This window comes from Hetaerina americana, unplaced genomic scaffold, assembly GCF_022747635.1.
Source record: "Hetaerina americana unplaced genomic scaffold, ioHetAmer1.1.p SCAF_21, whole genome shotgun sequence".
NCBI classification, from domain to species: domain Eukaryota; kingdom Metazoa; phylum Arthropoda; class Insecta; order Odonata; family Calopterygidae; genus Hetaerina; species Hetaerina americana.
Genome location: NW_027286775.1, coordinates 7,889,602 through 7,912,981, shown reverse-complemented (window position 1 = coordinate 7,912,981; position 23,380 = coordinate 7,889,602). Strand labels below are relative to the sequence as shown.

General features: G+C 43.6%; 1 protein-coding gene across 1 annotated transcript in view; it reads right to left on the bottom strand.

Moving 5' to 3' along the window:
* Window positions 1-23,380, bottom strand: part of Rac1 (ras-related protein Rac1) — a 140,743-nt gene that overhangs the window by 8,740 nt on the left and 108,623 nt on the right. Inside the window, exons 2-4 of the mRNA XM_071586169.1 lie at window positions 5,255-5,326; window positions 4,268-4,385; window positions 3,161-3,223 (exon numbers count right to left, since the gene is read on the bottom strand). Coding sequence (XP_071442270.1) covers window positions 3,161-3,223; window positions 4,268-4,385; window positions 5,255-5,326 — 253 coding nt within the window. The remainder of the gene's footprint in view (window positions 1-3,160; window positions 3,224-4,267; window positions 4,386-5,254; window positions 5,327-23,380) is intronic.

Here is a 23,380-nt window from a genome sequence, read left to right as displayed (position 1 = left end):
AACAAAACCTGGCACTTTAAACTATATTCTCCCCTACTTCAATTCAGGACACTTCCACCTCCCTTCATTCCATCCCATCCCTACTCCTTCCTTGCACGCCAACAATTCTCCCCTACATCACCACCATCTTGTACATCCCACTGCCACGCAATATGCTCCATGTCCACATTTCCTGCCTCCTTTAGATTTCTCATAACAATCCCCTCTCCTCTCCCACCATTTCCTCATTTGTTTTCCTTTCTGTCCACTCCATCTTTGTCCGCGCCCACATTTCAAAAGCCCCCCCCAATTACAATATCCAAGGGACAGTTACAACAATAAATCTGATATAGGGGCAGTGAATAGCTGAAAACAGGTGAATATTGTTTAAATACTGTGTTTCCCAGTGCATAAGATGCACTTTTCCCCCCCTTAGAATTTCACTAAAATGTGGGGTGTCTTATATGCTGGTAATCAAAATTATGAGATGAAATTTATGCCGAAAACTTCTGGTTTATATCAATATATATTTTTCATTATTTTTATATGCTGGTGTGTTCTACACATCAGCAAATAATGTACATAATCAGGAATATCATTCCGCACTTTTACTGCTGAATTTACGGTTGATAGCTCTTTAATATTGACAATTTTTAAGTGACTTCAAGGTCTTACTATTCTTTCTAAATCACTTGAGTTTATGATTATCATAATGATGTACATACTCGTGCATATTACAAGATAATATTTCAAACATAAAATCAGACGGTTTAAATTGTCCTCTATGAAGTTTGAACTACATTAGCTCAATATAGTACCGTGTCATGAATTCAGAAGTGCCATTCAAAATACAGATCTTAAACCAGCATTTAACAAAATTTGACATTTCTGATACAGATCATCAATTACGTAAGACTTGACAAGGGAGCATTTATCAGTATGTGAGATAAACAACAGCATAATGATTATTGTAATAAAACCATAAACACAGTATTCAATGCAAAGATCGGTTGGTTCGGTAGGTGATGGTAGATTTCACCCAATACTAAGCCCAACGACATATGAAATTTACACATCAGGGTATGGGGGCCAGTACCTTTCCCTAGGACGGTTATGAGTTCCCAGGAAGATCTGGCACCTGGTTTGGGTGGAACGGAGGGTGCCCAGAGAGGTGTGCCCGGGCATCGAAACCTGGCTCTTCGGTCAATAGTCCAATGTTCTACACTCATGGACTACCACGACCCATTGTAATTAACCTCAAGATAAAATACTACATGATCCCACCATTTAATCTGACTTTGGAATTGGGCAATGGGAAAACTGCAGCCAAGCAATCTAACATGCTTCATTACGAATCTGTAAAACTTGCCAAATAGGTGAAGTACATCAGGATACGCTGTATTACTCTTAGAGTAAAACACAGTGTTAAATGAAAAATGGAGCAAAAGGAGTGGGATTTTGTGGTGCCATTTACACTTCAACAGAAATCCAATTGAAATTCAATGAAAGATATTTTAATGAATTATGTTGACGCTCATTTTCAGGGAATATAAAAGTTTAAGCAGTAATTAATTGTTATCAACCTTTATCATATCCACCCCAACATTTTTTATTCCTTACTTTGCCGTCAAAGAGCCTTTGCAAAACTATTATCACTCACTATAATTTCCAATGCATGGACCTTATGTCACATCAACAATAAAAATTGGTGTATCCATAATAACACTGATATAAAAACTCTAACAATTTTCCACTTAATAAAGATTAATAATGTCTAGTTTTATTAAACCATTGCAAAAATAAATAACTTTTAATTTATGGAGTCTAATATATATACATGAAACTTGGTAGGTGGGTTTGTGGCAGAGAGGCCAGTGGAAATACCAAAGTTATTGAGGATGGCGGAAGCCTAGGCAAAGGGGGGGGAGGAGGTAGAGGGTTTTAAGGCAAGAGGGAGAGACAAAAGGGCAAGGAGAGTCCAGCCGGTTGTAATATGCCAAAATTGATCTCCTTTTCTGGCCTGGGGTTCCTTGCAGGAGGTTGCTCTTAAGGAAGGATATGTTTGATGGGGGAAGGGGGGGGGAAGAGAGAGAAGGGTAACTCAGGATTTGTTCTTCCATTCGTCATCAAGATGACGTTGCTGAGAGGGATAGGGCGAGGTGGGAAGATGGAGAGGGGGTGGGGGTGTGCCCCTGGACATGTGAGAGACGTACATATTAATGAAATGTAACTGCAATTAATAGGGAATGGGATAAATTAATTGTCATTTATTAATTGGTCATTTTTGATCCTACGCTGAATGTTTTCTCATTGTTTTGGGGCATCTAGTTTCTTCCCTTTCTTCTCGAGGCCTGGTATTTTGTGGTTCAAGTTGTATTTGTGATCGGTTTTAATTACACGTTTCGCAACCATGGAAGTTTCATCCCCATGCCGTAGACATCTTTGGAGCTCATTTACTCTGGTTTGGAAGTCTCCACCTGTTTGGCCCATGCATTTAGCAGGGCAGGAATCGCACGAACATTCATAGGCCCCACTTTGCCGCATTCTGTCCACTTTGGGATTGCTCAGTAGTTAGGAGATGTTTGAAAAAGTGCTAAAGGAAACTGTATTTATCATTGGGGAACTTCATCACACATTGATGCAGTACATTGAAACTAGTAGATAATAAACATTGATCAAGTGGAAAATTAGTATTATTAGTTTTGGTGGAGGCGACCGACAGCCGAGGTCATTTTTGTCATTATGGATTGATGGGAAAAGAGGAACAGTAGAGAGAAACCCGGTGTTGGCATTAGCCTACCGTTGACAAAAGGCACCAAGGGGTCTGCAACTTAACTACCCATCTGATGGATGGCGTAATCATTCAAAGTGCTCTCCGCAAAGCACCTCCAGTAGGGATCGAGATACCACTAAAAATATCTGCCGCCACCGGTATTTGAACCCGGGCCCTCTGGGTGTGAAGCCAGTTTGCTAGCCACTGCTTCCCAAGTGAAAAATTACAAGTGTTTTCGTCTCTGTTATTATGGAATGGCTCCATCACATCACACCAGAATCTCTAATTTATATTGTTCCATCCATTCAGGCTAAATTGTTTAGCAACACCCTTGGTCGGATACAGATTCCTCCCACGCCGCCCTCCTGCAAAGTTAGAAAAGGGGACGCCCTTGGGATGACCGCTCACCTTAGCACGGACGTTTTCAAAAGAGGCTGGGTTGACCAATGAAAAGCAGATAAGGAACACATCCTAAAGAAAAAGAAAAAAGAAATTAATATTTTCTGATCTACATTACAAGAAGCACAGAGAAAAAAAAATCTTTCCATCATGTACCCACACAGATGAAAACATGAGATATATCTCTTCATGTAAAATGACAAAATAATATGGAATTCTTACTTTTAAGGAAAAAGTTAGACATGCGATAATTTTGGGAATAAACTGTTGAGGATGCTTCCGAGTTACAATATTGGTAAATAAGGATTTATGATAAAGGAAAACATTGCAACCTTGGATAAATGTAACCACAAAATTATAAGAAACCACAAAGAGTATGAATAAATCAATTAATTATTAATCTGTTCACGTTCAATACATAATCAAGTCTGCTACCAAGAGAGCATTCTAATTTTCAATCCAGCAACTGTTCATCAATCATCTTCCCATCAAATATACTTGTTCGGTAGGGTGTATATATGTATAAAGGGTTTTTTAAAGAACATGAATACTTCCCCAAATATTTTTGACTTTTTATTCAAATCAGCATATTTAAAGAATCATTTTACAGTAAAATAAAAATTTGACCATTCACAAATCCACGGAAGAATGAGAAAGTAGCCATTGCAAAAGCTGGTGAGGCAGTGATGATTGCGAGACAAGGTCTTCAGAACTTTTAAAGCCTTCTGGCATAGAGGAGGCCTCCTGCCCGACCGACCCTGCCAACCAAAGGACTTGGGGAAGACCGATTCAGTTCCAACTGGCAGTATGACTCATCTTAATGGTAGAGCAAACAGCGCAAAGAATAAAATTACTAGTTCCCTCCAAGCCTTGTGCCTTTGCGCTCTCCACTCCAAATTGTTTAGTTCCACATTTGGTTCCAGCATTCACATTCCCTCCCCCCCTCTACCGATTCCACACCCTCCCTCCCCCCTGCCACACACCACTCTGAACCATCTTATGGATTACGAGAAGAGACAGCACGCAACTGAAATCCTCACATCTTCTGAAGACACTCCTCATACCACAGTGAAATAAATGAGGAAATGGCGACAGAGGCGAGTGGGGACAACTTACAGTTTGAGGGTACGAGAGCGGACGAAGTCGATCGTAATCTTCTTGCCCAGCTGTATCCCAGAGTCCTAGGTTGATCGGCTTCCCATCCACCATCACATTTGCTGAATAATTGTCAAATCTGAGGAGGTAAAAAATAAGTATTAATGACTGTCCGTGCTAATTCCATAAACCACCAACTCCAATAAGTATAAAATGGAGGAAAAAATCACTCTCCTCAGAGTAACTCATCCTGGGATTAGCATTGAGGACAACACGTAATAAGAATTAAGAGAGAATAATCCAGCAAGAGCAAGCCAACCTCTTATTCAACTATATCCATTCGATTTAGTTGTACACAAGAGGTAGACAGTGGAATAGACCAGAATTGACACACAAACACAATATATTTGCTACATTTAACAGACAAATTCTGTAAAATGTAATTTAAAAATTTTTCAATCGTCAATATCAATTTTCTGTGAACATTAGGAATGAAATGAGTGAAAATTTAAACACAGCGGTTGCAAGAGACAAAATCGTTTGTTGATCAGTTTTGAGTGAATCATGTATTCATATTTAGAGAATAACTGGCAAATTATATTAAAAAATGAAAAGTTTACCAATAACTCAACACATATTTTTTACACTTTCAGGCTTCACTCCGTGGAATTGTTTTATGCCCATATTAAAAGAGTTGGTAATTCTGTGGAAAATGATGAACTCCTTTAAGATGGACAACAACTTCACCTCAAACAGTGAGTTCTAAGATTTAAACAACAAGAGACACCACTTGGCAACCACTCCGTGATCATCATTACCGACAGTGAGCTTTAAATTAGGCAGAATCAATGAAGATCATTACCCATGAAAAATAGAGAAGAAGGCCCCATGAAACAGATCCCTCAAAACATCACAAATATAAAATGCCAACTTAGGACTGAGTACGTCTTAACTTGAAACAACTCCTAAATTATGTCAATACAATAACTCCGCTTTGTGATAACTTACACGGTGGGTATGTACTCCCCTGGAAAGGCATTTGTGGTGTAACTGATCAGCAAACATGTTTTACCTACGGCACTGAAAAGATAAAAAGAAAAATAGTTAGCTTCATCAATGCAATTTCCTGCGAACCATCACTAATCAAACAAGGTGACCATGACATGAAATGAAACTTGGAGAGGAGTCAACTATTCCTCCAAAATAATTTCCATTTCAGAATTCCAAGACATTGTTTAACAGTTGGACTTTAACAGGTGATAAGAGAGGAAAACGACCAAAGTGGCCATGATAAATGAATGACCTTTCAGGCAGCTGAGGTTGTTTTGCACTTCTGCTTAACAAAATACTATTTGGTGGAATCCCAGCTTCATTATTTTTGAGCCACTGAGCCTTGGGGTTGCTAGCAAATGCAAGACTCATTTATAAGTGTCTGTAGATTATGCCAAACTCCACCATTTCATAATCAAAGAGCGAATGCTTGAATGGCGGCATGATGCTGGTAATTTGAAGAGCGGTGTAATGACAACCCATGCTGAGGGCTTTCTAATTAAATAACTAATGAAAATTTCTTCCACGACTGGATATGAACAGGGGTTATCATTAAAAACTTTGGAAGGCCTTAGGGAATGAGCCACCATGGTACTTCCTCCCTTTTACCAGTGCTGGGTTTGAAAATAATGGTGGAGCCATAAAACTAACAGGAAACTTGGAAAATGGCACATTTTGCCAAATCCTAGTGAGCATCACAATGGGGCAACGGGATGAGATAGAGAGCACTTTTGCCATGTACCCCAAAACACAAAAACTTAATTTTGTTATGCGAGAACTGTTCAGTTAAGAATTAATCCTAAATTTTTTATTTGCATAATTTGCACAAAAATTTATTTTGCTAAATTGTTATCATAATGTGTAATGTACATGTGGTCAAAATTTTATTGACTCGACTTCATAATCGCATCAATGACAGCCGTTGCAAGTTAAAACCTAGTTTGCCAAGGTTTTCCCATGGCAACGGTGGGCACGATGGATAATGTGGTGCATTGAAATTTTGCTTTTGCCTGAACAAATCGCCAACAGAGAGCCATGCAATGCAACAGGAGGGCCTTTTCTTGATTGTCAAGACTGTTCGTACCTAAAGAACAGAATGTTTGAGGGCAGGTTTTTTGCTATTTCAGTTCATATAATGGGAAGATGAGAAGTTTAATTCTAAGGTTGTCACTACCGAGGAAACATGGCTACATAATTGTTATCCTTGGAACAAACTGTAAAGCACACACAGTGTGGAAATCTTTGACAACAGCAACACCAAAAAAAAGGCAAAGTGGTCGCTTCTGCTGGGAATATTATCGTAATATAATTTTAAACTATTTAGGGAATGATGCATAAGCATGTAGTATTTAGCACATGCAAATGGGACATACTGCAGGGATGCACTGAAACTTCTTCAGGGCCACACCAATTGCCAAAGGTCACATTTCAATGCAACAGGCTGGATGCTTCTCCAGAGCAATGCATGGGCGCACATCACAACACTCGAATATCTTCATAAAAATTGCAGAGAATTGTGCCCCTCATCCTCGCCTTGAAATGAAACGTAACCCTAGCCCCAGGCGATTGTTTCCTGCTCTGCAATGCCCAAGGAACACACCTCCGTGGAAAGCAGCGCCACAGAAGAGGTGCTGACGACTGCCGAGGAGATTTTCGGCCACCTTTCGCTAAATAACTTCCAGCATGTCTTTGAAGACTGCAAACATAAGGCGGGAGAAGTGAATAGCATCCAACGGAACTACTTCGATAAGGGCCGACAAAATTTCAAGGATGGCATGTTGATAAAAAAATATGATCATTCCTTATTGAACAGCCTTCGTGTGTGAGAGAAAGTGAAGTGAAATGGGAACACCCACCATCAAACACAGTTCGCAAAAAGCTAGACGATAGCTTTTTACGCATAGCTGCTGCCATTGCTGTGGTTGAAGGACTGCATAGTGTGACTACTCACAGGGGCACGCAGTTGTTGTTGGGTTATGTCCTCCTTGTTGGTGCGTGGACTGGTTGTTGTAGTGGGTGTCCGGCTTTCATTTGTATTCCCTTTCTACATTTTGAGATCGACGAAGTCCTACTACTACTGAGGACTCGGTCTTAATTTGGAATCAGTTTTGGTTTAATCAGCAGCATTTATAGAAATTTAGGTAAATATTAAAGATCTTCCTCCAACTGATTTGTTCCGAGGTTCTTTTCTCCGGGCTACAATTCTATGTTACATCATCCGGCAACGTTCTTCTACAGGAGCCGATCCCTCCCCCACTTGCAATCAGGACGACGGCGACTCCCGAGCGGCTTTAAACAAAAAAGAGTGACCATTTCAAGCCACCAAAGACCTCCCCCCTCCGCGGCACCCCAGAAGGGAGGTCGCGGGCCACGACTAAGTAGCGTACACGCAACTACACGCGCCCCTATGGGATAACGACACGATATTTGACCCAGGCAACCCTCGCGCCCGCTCAGCAGGGGTCGCGTGAGGGAAGAAGGGACTCGCCCCCCCCCCTCTCTCCGAAGGGGGGAGGTGGCGAATCCCCGCCCTTTCAGGACCAAATGGGGAGGGAGGGAGTGGGCGGGGAGAAAAGAAAGGACCCCCTTCCCACCTTGCGTCCCCTACGCAACAACAACACTCATTTCGGGGGCACTCACCTCCGCCGAGGTCACCGACCACGTCCGAAAATGAAACGAGGCCATTCATGCAACTGACTTCGTCTCCCCAGAACCAGAGGAGAACCGTAATCAATCTAGTAATTACTTCGTTCATTTGAGTACTTTATCAGGTTATTAGAAAAATTAATAAACTAGGAAACATGCATTTTAAATTGAATTTAACAACAAAATTAAGATTGTATCATTTCAATACAAAAAGGAACTGTAAAGAGAAATTTAAAATAAGGTTTAATTTAAAAGTATCTAAATCATCGGCCGCGGTCGGTCGCAAACAATAACATGAGTATCACGTGGGTACCGCGCCACAAAAGTAGGGGGATCTGTTTTAGTTGGGGAAAGATCGACACACGACGGATTTGGGGGGAAAAGGAGTGTTTCCTCATGTTATGCCACTTCCTTCTTGTTGGAGAGGCCTCAAAGTGAATGCAGAGAAGGCCAAATGGATGTGTCAGGCGAACAGTGGAGATTTTACTTTGAGGAATGAATGCAAGTAAAACGCTCGAAAGCAGCAGAGTACTCAATTCCTAGCTGAATTACCAAAAGAATGCATCAGAGGAATAAGAAAAAAAAGAATATCGGCCGAAGATATGATGCCGTTTTGCATTGAAAAGCGTAATAACAAAAGGTCAGAGCGGTCTCTACATATGTACCGAGGGACATGGACACTAGTTGAGTGAGGTGGGAAAGGGAAATATTTAGAAAATGCGGGCGATACTGCGGCGTTAGAGAATTGAGCCCGGAGGATCAGACTGTGCTCAGGAACAAGGGAGCCAATCCCAATGCACCAGATATAGTGAGGCAAGCAAACTGCGGACGGATTGGGTGGCTGGGACGTGAATGGAGGGCGTGTGACGCGAGGGCAGTGAAGGAGACTTTACCTGGCGATCCAAGAGGAAGAAAGAAGAGGGTGCATGTGTAATAAATGCGGTACGGTTGGCGAGAGCACTTCGATCATTCAGAAGGGGAAATAAGAACAACGATTCAACACGGCCTGTATCGGAGATTAATAAATATTCCGAATGACAACGGTTGATCCCGGCTAAGAATGAGCACGCCGTCCGAAGGCTGCGTGGACCCCCCTTCCATCTCGAGGAGGGGGGCAAAACGACGACGCCTACGCACCGGGACCGTCCCCAATTCGAGAGGAGAATCAAATTCCGGACACCACGAAGCCCAGCGACGACTCCGACCAAAAACATGCCATGTAGCGCCAGCATGTCTATTTATGGATTTCCTTATACCGGTCACAAATAGGGATATTACGAATTTAATAATTGACGGTGTATTACGAGGGTGCTTCAATAAGTACCCGTGTTTGACGACAAAGGGCGTTCCCGAGGAAAGTTTATGTTATCATCGTGTGCTGCCATCTATCAAACGACGATGAAACAAATTTAAGATATTTAAAGGTTAGTTTGGATTTGGCAGCCATTCGAGTAAGACGTGTGTCGTGATTTTCGCTAAGATAGTAAAAGAGCAGTATCGTTCGGTAATTCGCTTTTTGCTTTTGGATGGGAAGAAATGCGAGGAGATAAAAGCAAAGTTGGATGCTGTTTATGGGGACACTTCGCCATCTATGACCACAGTTAGATATTGGTTCAACGAATTTAAACGTGGGCGAACATCTGTTTTTGATGAGGAGCGACCAGGACGCCCGGCAGACGTGGTTACCGAGGAAATCATTCAAAACGTCCACGCCATGATTATCGTTGATCGACGAACGAAAGTGCGCGAAGTAGCAGAGGCCGTGGATGTGTCGACCGGAACGGCAATTAATATGTTACATGATAAGTTGGCGATGAAAAAATTGTCGGCCCGATAGGTGCCGCGATTGCTCACGGTGGACAACAAGCTGATCCGGAGCATTCGCCGTCAAACTGCATGAACTACGTTATGAATTGCTGCCGCCCCCCGTATTCACCCGATCTGGCTCTCTGCGACTTTTTCTTATTCCCTAACATGAAGAAATGGCTCGCGGGGAAAAAATTTAGCTCAAACGAGAAAGTTATCGCGGTGACATAGGCGTATTTTGGAGAGTTCCACGAATCCTATTTTTGGAGGGGTTAAAAAAGGTCCAAGTCTCATGCTGCTGACTTGTTATTTCATTTTGTTTTTAGAGCAAATTGGTACTTCACGAAAATTCATATCAGTTAAAAAAAGTAAGCATAACAGTTTCAGGTTTAACTTTATGCAATTCCTTCATTGTGAGGTTCAAAAGAAACGTAATATTTCCACCAAAAATTAAAAATTTCACGACCATGGTTTCGATGCTGCACAACACCATCAGGTGATCATCACCTAATGATCACCTGCGCAGCACTATCCCCTCTATGGTAGTCCTCCCTTCATCCTGTCCAACATCCTTATGGTGAGGGTGAAAGAAAGAGAAAAAACAACTTTGCACTTCCACACACTTTTTTAATTAATTCAATTAAAAAAGTGTGTGGAAGTGCAAAGTTGTTTTTTCTCTTTCTTTCACCCTCACCATGAAAGAATTCCACAAAGTTAAGCCTGAAACTGTTAGCTTCAACATCCTTATCCTGTTCTTGCTCTATTCTCGTTTGCCAAACATTCTCCCCTCTATTACAGTCATCAACATTCCACTACCCATCAATACGCCCTTCATCCATTTTCCTGCCTCCATAGAATCTCGCCCAACAAACCCCTCTCTTCGCCCATCATACAAAGTACTTCCTAATTTGTTTTCTTCTCTGTCCATTTCACCTTCTCCATTCTTCTCCACACCCACATTTCAAAAGCCTCCAGTCTACGTCTATCCTCCTGCTTCAATGACCACGTTTCCGCACCGTACATACCTACGCTCCATATCAACTGTTTTACGGGTCTTTTCTTAATATTCTTATTCAACGTCCCAGTCATTTTTCCCTACTCCTCGTGAAAGCCTCTTTGCCCAGCGCAATTCATCTCTTTACGTCCCTACTACTTTGACCGTATTGTTCCAAAACACTTCCGAGATGCGTTAACAGTTCTACCTGCTCTAGTTTTTGGAATACTATTTAAATGTGTAGCTCAACCTTTTTCTTTAATAAAGTAGAAAGCGAGAAAGTCGCATAAACTTTGTTAATGATGATGTACCCTTCACCTTTTCGAAATAGGAACTAAAACTGATCTCACAAAGTCTTCCGGCCAGATTCCTTCCTCATAGATACTACAAATCAGCCCATAAAGAGTCTTCCTCCCACATTTTCCTATACACTTCAGTAGTTCCGCAGGACTGTTATCAAGCCCAACGGCCTTATTTAGTTTCATCTGTCTTAATGCCCCTTCTATCTCTTTTTCTTGTATGCCTGGACCTAAGCTGTCTTCCTCTACGTCATATCCTTTTTCAATGTCTGACTTTGTTGGTCTAAGTTCTTTACTATACAGTTCTTCAATATATATTCCTTCCGTCTCTCTTGGATCTTTCCTATGTCACCTATTATCTTACCCGCCTTATCTCTAACTGTTAGCATAGCTCTTCCTTTCTTACTTCCCGATAACGATTTAACTTTGCTGTACAGCGCACCGATTTCACCCTTCCTCTGCAGACTTTCCATATCCTCGCACTGCGTCTTCCACCATGCTTCTTTTGCTTTATTTGTTGCCCGCCTCAATTTATTGTTCAATTCTTTGTACTTCATTTTGCCTAAGCCTGTATTTATATTCTTCCATTTTCGCCACTCATCCATCTTTGTAATCATCTCATCCGTGATCCATGGTTTCCTAGTCCTTTTAGCGTTAACGGTTCCAATAGTGTCTTTTGCGGCCTTACACAACCCTTTCTTGATCGTTTCCCATTTTTCTTCGATAGTACTAAGCCCTTTGCCATCCTCCATGATTTTCTCTACCGCCTGTTTGTGTTCCTTCCTTTTCAACCCATTTAATGCTTCTACATTCCATTTTCTAACCCCCCGCCTCTGCCTTATCTTTTTCAAACGGACGCTACATTTCATAACACCTAATTTTGGTCAAGACTCCGCATCCGCTCCCGGGAAGCTGTGGGAATTTGTCACACTGTTCCTAAACCTGTGTCTAACCAGGATATAATCTAGCTGATACCTCTCTGAGTAACCTGGCATTTTCCATGTATATATGCGTCTTTTGTGGTGTCTAAACCGAGTGTTGTTGATGACTAACCCCTGCCTCCTGCAGCACTCAACTGCTTTCTCCCCGCGGTCATTCCTCGTGCCTAAACCTTAGTCCCCCACCTCGTCACCATCTTTTCCTTCGCCTACAGTCGCATTCCAATCCCCCTTCACTATCAAATGTTTCCCTGCAGGCACACACGCGATTATGTCCTCTAACTGATCGTATTTCCTATCGACCTCTCCTTCCTAATGGTGGCTCGGTGGCATGTATACCTGAATAATAACCAATTTCGTCGATTCTACTTTTATGTCAACAAGTAACAATCCGTCACCTGTTCTCTGTGTACTACGCTTCTTCCTACCTCTTCATTTAATGCTATGTCAACCCCTCGTTGACTCTCGTCCCCACCGCAGTATATTATTCTATAATTATCACTCCAGTTATCCCCGCTATCCTTCCATCTCATCTCGCATAAATATCTATATTTCCCCTTTTCAAATCTCGCTTAATATTCTCCAGTTTCCCTGTCCTCATCATTGTGCTAATATTCCACGTTCTAATTGTAACTAATGTGGTCTTCTTCTGCATCTACTGTCCTCCTGCTTCCCGTTTTTCTTTGCAAGGGTTTCGTGGGATGACAACCGCGGAAGCCTTGCCTCCCCCGCTTCCGGGCACGACACACGGCCGATTGGTCTGAACCCCGTAGATGCCAGGACTCAAAATATCTTTAGTGACCATCATATTTATCTTGGGAATAATAATTGAGGTGGTTGCCTTCCTCAATAGTGTTTTTAACGTGACACCATCACTTACTGTCCGCCCCACTGGGGTCAGAAGCCATTGCCGCCGCCTCATTGAGGAACAGACGCTGCGTGGACTATCTTTCGTCTGGCTCCTAACCTTCGACCTATCTGGCATGTGTGACCCTCACAGGAGCAATTATTATTACTCCCGCCGGCACAGCTCTTGGGGGCATCGGAGCGCAGAAGCCCTTCAACCACGTCAAGGTTGTAGTCCCGGGAGGGATTTGTATATTATATATATATATGTATATATATAATGGGCTGACACAACATAACACAAATAGAAAAGAATAGACACATATAAAAGAACACTTACACGGTAAATTGTTCGAGCTTTCGGCCCTCTCAGGGGCCTTCTTCAAGAGAGACTGACAATATGCTATGGATCAGGAGAGGGGAAAGAGTTATGGGCGTGGAGGGGAGGTGTGGAGGGGAGGTGTGGAGGGAATGCTGGGAGGAAAATTAAATATGGCGGTTAAGGGTGGGAATTTTAAAGGAACGGAAGGATAGAATGTAGGCGGATTCACGAGTTCTCACCTCTATGTTGGTAGCTGAATCAGGTAGGGATTCTAGGATGCTGAGGGAAAAACACTGGTCCAATGAAAGGTTGTGGGAATTGGCGTGTGAAGGGATAGGAAGAGATGAGAGTGAGGCAGAATTACAGGAGTACCGGTGATTATTCATTCGGATGGATAAGGGGGTAATGCATTCACCTATGTAGAAGGAAGTGCAGTGTTTGCATGATAAAAGATAAATAATATTTTTTGAGAGGCAATTAGCGTGGGAACGAGGTGGGGGGGCTATGAGGGGACGTAGGGAGAGGGGAGTAGGCATAATAAGAGGACAGGTTTTACATCGGGGGCGGTTGCAAGTTGGGGAAATATTGGGAAATTTGTCACGGGGGGGCGCCAAAGGGTTGGTGGATCTCAGAAGGTTTTTGAGATTGGCGGGTCGTCTGTATGCGATAGATGGGCATTGGGGTAGTAAGGATGAGGTCGCGTCATTGTCATGTAAAATTGGAAACAGTTCTTTAAGGAGGGTTTTCAGTCTGTGTGATCCGGGGTAATAGGTGGTGCAAAGGTTGAGTCCTGCGTCAGATGTGGGCTTGTTATTGTGTGGTGTGCATGGTCGGGTGGAACGGTGGATTTTATTTCGTAGCAACTTTTCTGGGTAACCGCGTTTGAGGAGTGCAAGGTGTAGATTGGCAAGGTATTTGTTGAGAGTGGCTGTGGTGTTGCAAATTCGGTGTCCGCGGATAGAGAGAGAGTTAGGAATCGAGCGTTTCGTGTGTTGAGGATGACAGCTTGTGTGGTGTAGGTATTGCTGATGGTTAGTGGCTTTGATGTGTACTGAAGTAGTGAATTTGTTGTTTTGAAGTGAGATGTCTGTGTCAAGAAAGGTGATGGAGTCTGAAATGGAAGAGGTGAATTTAACCGTGAAAGATGAATTTAAGGCGGATAAGAAGTTGTTGAGAGAGTCAGAGCCATGTGTCCAGAGAATAAAAATATCGTCTATGTAGCGGACCCAGAAAAGAGGTTGAAGGGGTTGCTGTGACAGGAAGGTCTCTTCGAGATGGCCCATGAAGAGATTGGCGTATGATGGTGCCATCCTCGTTCCCATCGCTGTGCCTTTTGTCTGTAGGTAAAAACAATTTTGGAAAGTGAATGCATTTTTTGTTAGGACGAAAGTGGCAAGATTGAGGAGAAATTCCGTTGAGGGGCGCTGGGGTAGGGGGCGCAGAGAAAGATAATGCCGGAGGGAGGATAAACCTTCTGCATGGGGAATAGAAGTGTAAAGTGAGGTAACGTCGATGGTGGCCATAAGTAGGTTGGGTGTGGAGGGAATAGAGACGGAATTTAGACGGTCGAGGAAGTGGTACGTGTCTTTCGTGAAGGAGGGCAAGGAGAGTACAAGTGGTTGTAGGTGGTGGTCAAGGAATCCGGAGATTCTTTCGGTGGGAGAATTGTAACTGGAAACTATAGGACGACAGGGGATGTTGGGTTTGTGTATTTTTGGGAGATAAAACTGGGGTGTTCTGGGGTTTGGGGGTGAAAGTAGGGATATGTCTTGGGAGGTGAGGCCTTCTTCTGGTCCGGAGTGGAGGAGAAAAGACCGAATTTCGGTTTGGAAAGTTTGTGTTGGGTTTTTGGTTAGAGTGGTATAGGTGGATGTATCGTTCAGGTGAGCGAGGGCTTTGGAAATATAATCATTGGTGTTTAGAATTACAACAGAGGAGCCTTTATCGGCGGAGGTAACAACGATGTTAGGATTGGACTGTAGGGTTTTTAGGGCATGACGTTCGTTCATGGAGAGGTTATTTTTCGGTCTGAGATGTTTTCTGAAGGATTGATTGGAAACTTTTTCGATGAGAAGACGTATGAAAATCTCGACAGGATGGTTACTAGGAAGGGGTTTTGGCTCATGAGTTGAAGCCGGGCGGAATTTGTCAAGTGCGGGATTGGTTTTTAGGTTACTGAAAGGTTTACTTTGTGATTTCCAGAAGGCGCGCCATCGAAGGTTTCGGCAGAAATTGAGGGTATCAGTGAGTATGTTTATGTGGTTTATTTTTGGTGTAGGGGAGAAGGATAGGCCTTTGCTAAGAACGGATATTTCATTGTCTGAAAGGCTGGTGTTTGAAAGGTTTACAATGTCATGGGCATTGTCGGAGGGAGGGGGGGTGTTGGGATTGTTCGGTGGTGGCTGGCGTTTTGGAAAAACCGGAGGGCCTTTGGGAGGAGGGGGAAGGTTGTAAATGCTGCGGAGGTCAGGCTCATAGCCCCCCCACCTCGTTCCCACGCTAATTGCCTCTCAAAAAAAATATTATTTATCTTTTATCATGCAAACACTGCACTTCCTTCTACATAGGTGAATGCATTACCCCCTTATCCATCCGAATGAATAATCACCGGTACTCCTGTAATTCTGCCTCACTCTCATCTCTTCCTATCCCTTCACACGCCAATTCCCACAACCTTTCATTCGACCAGTGTTTTTCCCTCAGCATCCTAGAATCCCTACCTGATTCAGCTACCAACATAGAGGTGAGAACTCGTGAATCCGCCTACATTCTATCCTTCCGTTCCTTTAAAATTCCCACCCTTAACCGCCATATTTAATTTTCCTCCCAGCATTCCCTCCACACCTCCCCTCCACACCTCCCCTCCACACCTCCCCTCCACGCCCATAACTCTTTCCCCTCTCCTGATCCATAGCATATTGTCAGTCTCTCTTGAAGAAGGCCCCTGAGAGGGCCGAAAGCTCGAACAATTTACCGTGTAAGTGTTCTTTTATATGTGTCTATTCTTTTCTATTTGTGTTATGTTGTGTCAGCCCATTATTGTGCCGCTCGTATGAGTTTTTCCGGACAATTATGTATATATATATGTATATATATATATATATATATATATACGTATATATATATATATATATATATATATATATATATATATATATATATATATATATATATGTATATATAACAATATAAATGCAGAATCAGGCAAAATGAAGTAAATAGAATGACACACTAAATTGAGGCGGGCAACTAATAAAGCAAAAGAAGCATGGTGGAAGACGCCGTGCGAGGATATGAAAAATCTGCAGAAGGATGAAATCGGTGCGCTCTACAGCAAAGTTAAATCTTTATCGGGGAGTAAGAAATGGAGATCTATGCTAACAGTTAGAGATAAGGCGGGTAAGGTAATAGTTGACACAGGAAAGATCCAGGAGAGATGGAAGGAATACATAGAAGAACTATATAGTAAAGAACTTCGACCAATAAAGTTAGATATTGAAAAAGAATATGACGTAGAGGAAGATAGCTTAGGTCCAGGCATACTAGACAATGAGATAGGAAGGGCATTAAGGGAGATAAAACTAAGTAAGGCCGTGGGGGCGGAGAACATTACCGCGAACTATTGAAATGTTTAGGAAAATGTGGGAGGATGAGGCTATATGGGCTGATTCGTAGTATTTATGAGGAAGGAATCTGGCCGGAAGACTTTGTGAGAGCAGTTTTAGTTCCGATTCCGAAAAAGGTAAAGGCTACATCATGTGAGGACTACAAGACGATAAGTTAGACATCCCACGCAGCTGACGTTGTTCTCCGGGTCATAAACAAAAGGATAGAGTAGGGCAAATGCTTACTTAGGGGATGAGCAGTTTGGGTTTAGGAAGGGGAGAGGTACGCGTGATGCCATTGAAGTAATGAGATTATTAATCGAGAGGAATATAGAACACCACCAGGTGGTATTTGCCTGTTTCGTAGACATCGAAAAAGCTTTTGATAGAGTGAACTGGGAAAAACTAATGAGTATATTGCAGAAAATAGGAACAGATTGGAGGGAAAGGAGGCTAATCCGCAACCAAGTGCCCCGATTCTTTGGCCAACAGCTCCCTAACGCCATCTATTGGCCAAAGACAGAAAGAAAGACGAAGCAAAAAGGTGTAATGTCACGTTATTTCGAGGACTTGTGAATGTCCTTTTCATACTCATTAGTGTAATTGATCATAGCGAGACGGAAGTGATTCAAGTGAATGACCTAAACGTTATACAACGCTGGTGCGACACTTGGAAATTGGAGCTGAACTTAAAAAAGGGCGTAGTGATGAATTTTCGGAAAAAGAGCAATTCCCACCCGAACGACGACCGTATTGGACAACGACATGGAATGTGTAGACTCAATTAAATAACTAGGCGTTACCCTCACTCACGATCTCTCCTAGGTGAAACCCATTTGGGTAATATGTGAACAAGCTAACAAATATTCGGATTTATTAGAAGACTACTAGGTAAATGTAATGAAAAGCTCAAAGATAAATGCTATCTTTCGCTGGCTAGGCCTCATTTATGATATACCTCTAGTATATTGGATCCTCACGAAATTGTATTAATTGCCGATTTGGATCGTGTGCATCGTAGAGGGGAGCTAGATTTGGGGAACGTTGTTATGATAAACTTAGTAGCGTATCCAAAATATTAGAGCAGCTAGGCTGGGAATCATTAAATGGAGCGAAGGTTAAGTTACAGATTGAATCTCTTGCATAAATTGGATGGAGGTCTCTTTAGCAGTGATGCTGTAGAAAATGTATTATTACCCCCACCGTACTACGGTAGGAGAGATCATTTCAATATAATAATAGGAGAGAGTAAGGGTAGAATAATAGAAAGACTTAATATGTAATTTTTTCCACGAACGACAAGGGATCATAATAATATTGTCCATACGAGGTAGATGTCATATTCGGGACAAAATTAGTCGCGTGTATTCACCCCCTGCCACACACCCTAGCGGTGGTTTGCCGGGAACTAAAAAAAACAAAAACAAAACAAAAGTTTTTACAAGATTAGGTTACGCTCAACCTCATTTCTGGAGGACCACGGAATTAATACGAACTTAGTAGTTTCTGGCGTAGTTTTTTTGAATTGTCACGTACGAAGACTAGTCATAGATGCTGTTTATTAGGGTGCCGAGGGCTGATACAATTTGCGCCATACTGCAATTGAAATCACGACCAAACGATGGACCGCGATCGTGTTCATCACACCGCACCAACTCGCGTCGAGCAGCGAGTCACTTAAACATAGGGATACCCCAATTTCCCTGAGAGTCCCTGAGAACCCTCGACGTCGCCCCGGTATTGAAGCGAATGACTCCGCAGAGGAGAAAGGGGTGCGCGCGCTTGCCTCAGTTAGGCGAGTCACCAGAGGCGGGCACGGCTCACGTGCCCGCGATCTTCATCAACGTTGGGGGGATTGATCTGGGGGTCGGGGCGCGCGCCCGGGGAGGGGTGGCGGACGCAACGGAGAGCTGGAACGGGTCCAGCGTCGCTATCGATTGGGCCACTAACCAAATTGGAACACGCCGGGGGAACTCGTGATTAGCGAAAGTGTCGCGTCACGGATTCAATCATTCACTGATTTTGAAGGCCAAGCGACTCCGAGGATCCGGACGGAAGTGAGGCTGTGGAATCGGGCGAAATTACGAACGCTGAATCCACTCTTAGACTCGTGGTCGCGGATATTCTAGTTGCACTTAAACGACACCTTATTCGACTCGCCTTATTGAACAATTTTTACGAAATAGTCCCTCGCTCCGTGCAGAACATAGCGAAGGGTAATTAATGTCCATTATATCAACAGGAGATTCGTGTTAACCACACAACAATGCGATCCTTCTCGATGAGCCAATTTTGTATTCACTGAATGCGGTACACGTAAGGTACCGATCATGCAAAGTAAACAGATACGCATTTACAAGCAAATAAAACATTAGGATTGATTTTTGGGAAATACGAGAGGTCTTTCTCAACAGCAGATGAACTTATTTTCTCCGCGATATACTGACTGGCGGGCGGGTGGCAGTTGGCTCTCAGCCTTTGCGAAGTTCGGATCGTTCGTTTGCGAAACCTCTATAACGTGAACTCGTTATGATCCGACATGAGCCGGTTATTGGCACAGCACCGCGCCATCAAATTTTACGTGAAACTGGGCAAAACTCAAGAGAGATTGAGAGAGACAGAGACTCACGACATGCTCAATGTAGCTTATGGTGATATAACGCCATGGGTAGATCGGTAGGGTGTTTTTGATTGGCATGAGTTGTTTCGGGGGGGTAGAGAAGATGTTGAAAACGCCGGGACTTTCAGGACGTCCTTCGACCTCAAAATTTGACACAAATCTTGCAAGAGGGAAGGCTTCGTGGTACAGGGATCCATTAGATCAACTGTTCGCATGGTTCCTGATGAACTTGGCATCCCTAAGAGTGATGTGAATCAACTTGTGACCAAAAACATGGACATGAGAAAGGTTGTGAGCGAGATCGGTGCCGCGAGTGCCCTCTGAGTAATGTCGTGAGTAACGGACTACCTGGCCCGGCACAACGTGGCAACCCTGCCTCAGTCATCCCACAGCCCTGACGTAGCCCACCAAACTTCTTCCTCTTCCCCCGCCTCAAATCTGTGCTGAAAGGACGTCACCACGACTCGGTGGAAGCATTACAACAGGCCGTGACGAGGGAGCTTAGCAACATTCCGGGCCCCGCCTTCCAGAGGGTATACGAGGCGTGGAACGAAAAAGGGTTCTATTTTGGAGAATTTTGAGTGAATGTATCAATTCTGACAATGGTTTTTTTTAAATTGATCCAGTCCTACTAATGAAAAATATAAATTGAGCTTCTTACGGCCTCTTTTTAGACTGATTATATTAAATAACATTTCCTTAAGCCGTACAACCTTTTACGACTCAAGGAAATATTATTTAATATAATGAGTCTCAGTCCGAATACTTTCGGGACAAACCTTGCACTTCCTTAGTAGGATGGCGTTTTTACCGAAAACATAGACGGCACACTGAATTCCAATGCACCCACATCGCATTTCAACCACAAATCAAGAGATGGAAAAAAATGGCAACACACGTCAGCTCCAGGGGAACGAGGCTCGCGGGGGGGGCGGCGGTGGAGGAGGGCTTTTCATTTCCCGTCGGCGGTAACGACATTTCCTCCGGGCACACGGACGTCGAAGAATAAATGCTTCATTTACGCCAAAAGCGTCCGAAAAATAACCTCACCGGGAGGGAACCCACTGTCTCGACTCCGATGCCCCCCTGTCCTCACCCCCCTTTGAACCTCAAATCAACCAACGGCTCCCGCGCCCTAATGGATGCCTAGTACACCAAAAGACCTGCCACGATGGTGCAAGGGCAACCGTTTTGGTCACGACCAGGCTACCCCTAGATGCGGGTGTGATCACGAGGAAATAAACAGCCCTCCACTTAACTTCCCTCCGACATAATACAGGAGCGTATACAGGCCGGATACACATACACAACAGAATAACAACAATTTCACAATTGAGTTAATTGTCGAATTGTTGTTTCTTTTACATGTACAATGGAAATATTCCGCCGACTAGCGGCCAAAACGGTGCCATTTCTCTGACTGCATTCCCATATTTAACGAGTATTCCTAAAATTTAATTCGAACTTAAGACAGCGCCATGCCATTGTTTCGATGCATATGAATATTTCACCTTGACGTACAGGACGGACGCCAGATACTTCGATACCGTCAATGACTCTATAAGCTCACTACGAACACGTTTTCGATTAATCTATCAAAACGCCAGTGACTTTCCGGAGACCAATTTTCTTTGGTGGGTGCTGATAATCGCCACAGATGATAGCACTTTCCCGAGAAATCCAAAGTCAACTTCAGAAGCAAGACACGTCCGAATCCAATAAATAAATACCGCAAGAGCTCTGAAGCTTCCGTTTCCGTTAGGCGAATAGCCAGCCGCCCATGCTAAAAGCGAACCATTTCAAAATCTCAGGCCGGCGCGTGCTTCCATCGCTCCATTGATGCAACTGCCCACATTTCTCCATATCTCCCGCGTCTGTTCGACGCCCAATGAATTCCCCCACGAATTGCTCTCGTATCGACGTAAATAACACATCGCCACACACGGACTCGATCACCTGGTTTCAATGTTTCGCCGCTCGCATCGCCCTCCGACGAGTTCCTCACTCCCATCCGACGACAAAAAAGGTTGCCCTTTCGAGTGCTGCTCTTATCTCCTCCCGCACTCCACCCCCACTTTCCCCCCCTCTCAATTCCCTTTTGACTCTTTTCCCGCGCATCTGGCTTTGGCGCCCCCCCTGGATGATTCACCCTAGCACAACACATGTACATTTCTTCACGCGGCCTTCCGAAACGCGCGCCGGGTAAAAATACCCGCCCCAGATAGAGCGGCGAGAACACAAGCGAAAGGGGAGGGAGCATTAAGAAATGGAGGGAAAAATCATCAGCTCTCATAGCGAGAATTCATTCTCCGGGGCGAGGTGAAATCAATTCAAAAGCTGTCAATTCGCCACGGGAACGTGCAGATGCCCACGGAACTCGCTGATGATAATTGAAGCACTTTGTTCGTGTTCTCCATTTGCTACATTCATACATCAAAGGTGTACGATGGGTGCACTAATCAAGCGTTTCATTCAATTCACCTGAATAAAACTATATGAAAATAAGATTAGGAACTAAGAGGTACAAGTAATGCCAGGGTTCATCGAAAAGCTACCCGAAGGCGATAAGAGGGTTTTCAATAATGGAGCATATTAAAACGGTAGGTTGCGATAGTAAACGGTTACGAACAAACTCAACATCATAATCAAATATTAATAAATTTTTAAACGTTTGATTTCGCCCGTAAACAATTAGAAATGTATAAAACACGGTTTATTTAATTAAAATTAATCAAATTACAAAAACGTTTGATCGTAAATAAAAGAGAAACCCCGACAACGAGGTTGTCGGGGATTCTACTTAATTCCGGGAAAGGTACCCGAACACAACGATTAGTTGAGCACCTGCTTGGGCGAGTCCCCGGAATGGAACCGAGCACAAGACGAAGGAATCCAACGATTAGCAGTGGGCATCAACCTACGTGCTTGGGTGAGTAGCGACGCTGATGCTCCGTCGACGAGAACATGGCTGATGGATAAAAAGTCTCTTTAACATTTTTTTCCTACCGTGACTGTACGTCGCAGTTCGCTCGCACCGCGCAGGCTCGGTGATGGCGGGGTCTGACCTTCAACACTCTCCAAGTGCCAATCGCCTGCGAGCATTCGTTCAGGCGGCTCATGTTTTCACCTGACCTCTGTCGAGTGACTCAGTGCAAGGCGCACATGTGCAGCGAACTATTGAACAGATATAGGCCATCAGATTTTGTGTTTGACTGGGCAAAACGGGTACGGAGAGATTGGGCATGATTTGCCAAGTGTTCAAGAATGAAAGCATGTCACAAACTGCTGCAGTTTTTAAGGGGCGCAAGCTCTTCAAAAATGGTCCAGAGTGTGTGGAGGAGGAGACCCGCGCTGGACGGCCGTCGACGTCGAGAGGCGACGACTACGTAAACCGCATGCGTGAAGTACACTCTCGAGCACTGCAGGGCCTATTCCAGATTGAAGTGCAGATCAAATAGTGGGTCTCTTAAGTCATCTTAGCCAAATTATTTGCCTTTGAAAGAAGTAAGGGTCAGTGCTAGAAATACACACAACAGTCCATTTAACGCGAATCAGACAGCACCAGACGGCAACTTTTATAAGGGATTCAATATTAATACGAAGTGCTGAATTATGACCGTCTTCAGTTACGTGTGCGCATGATCGTAGATCGTACATTGGCATTGACATAAGATGTCAGTGCGCACCTTTATCACTGAAAATTTGGCGATACGAAAGATCTGTGCTAAAATCGTCCTCCCGAAGGTCTTTACGGACGGAAGACCAAAAGAGCAGAGTCGATTGTGTCTGCTTGCGAAGTCCTTCTACAACGGCATCGCGACAATTCCCCAACTACTTCAAGTCCCAACTTGTCACCAGCAGACTATTTCCTATTCCCAAGAGTGAAATCCTCCCTCTAAGGACACCACCACCATGGGATCCCAAGTGCCATCAAAGAAGCTTGCACCCTTGTACCCTTAAGGACTTTCCGGTATCCGCCTCCTACCGGGTAGCCTTCGAGTCGTGGAA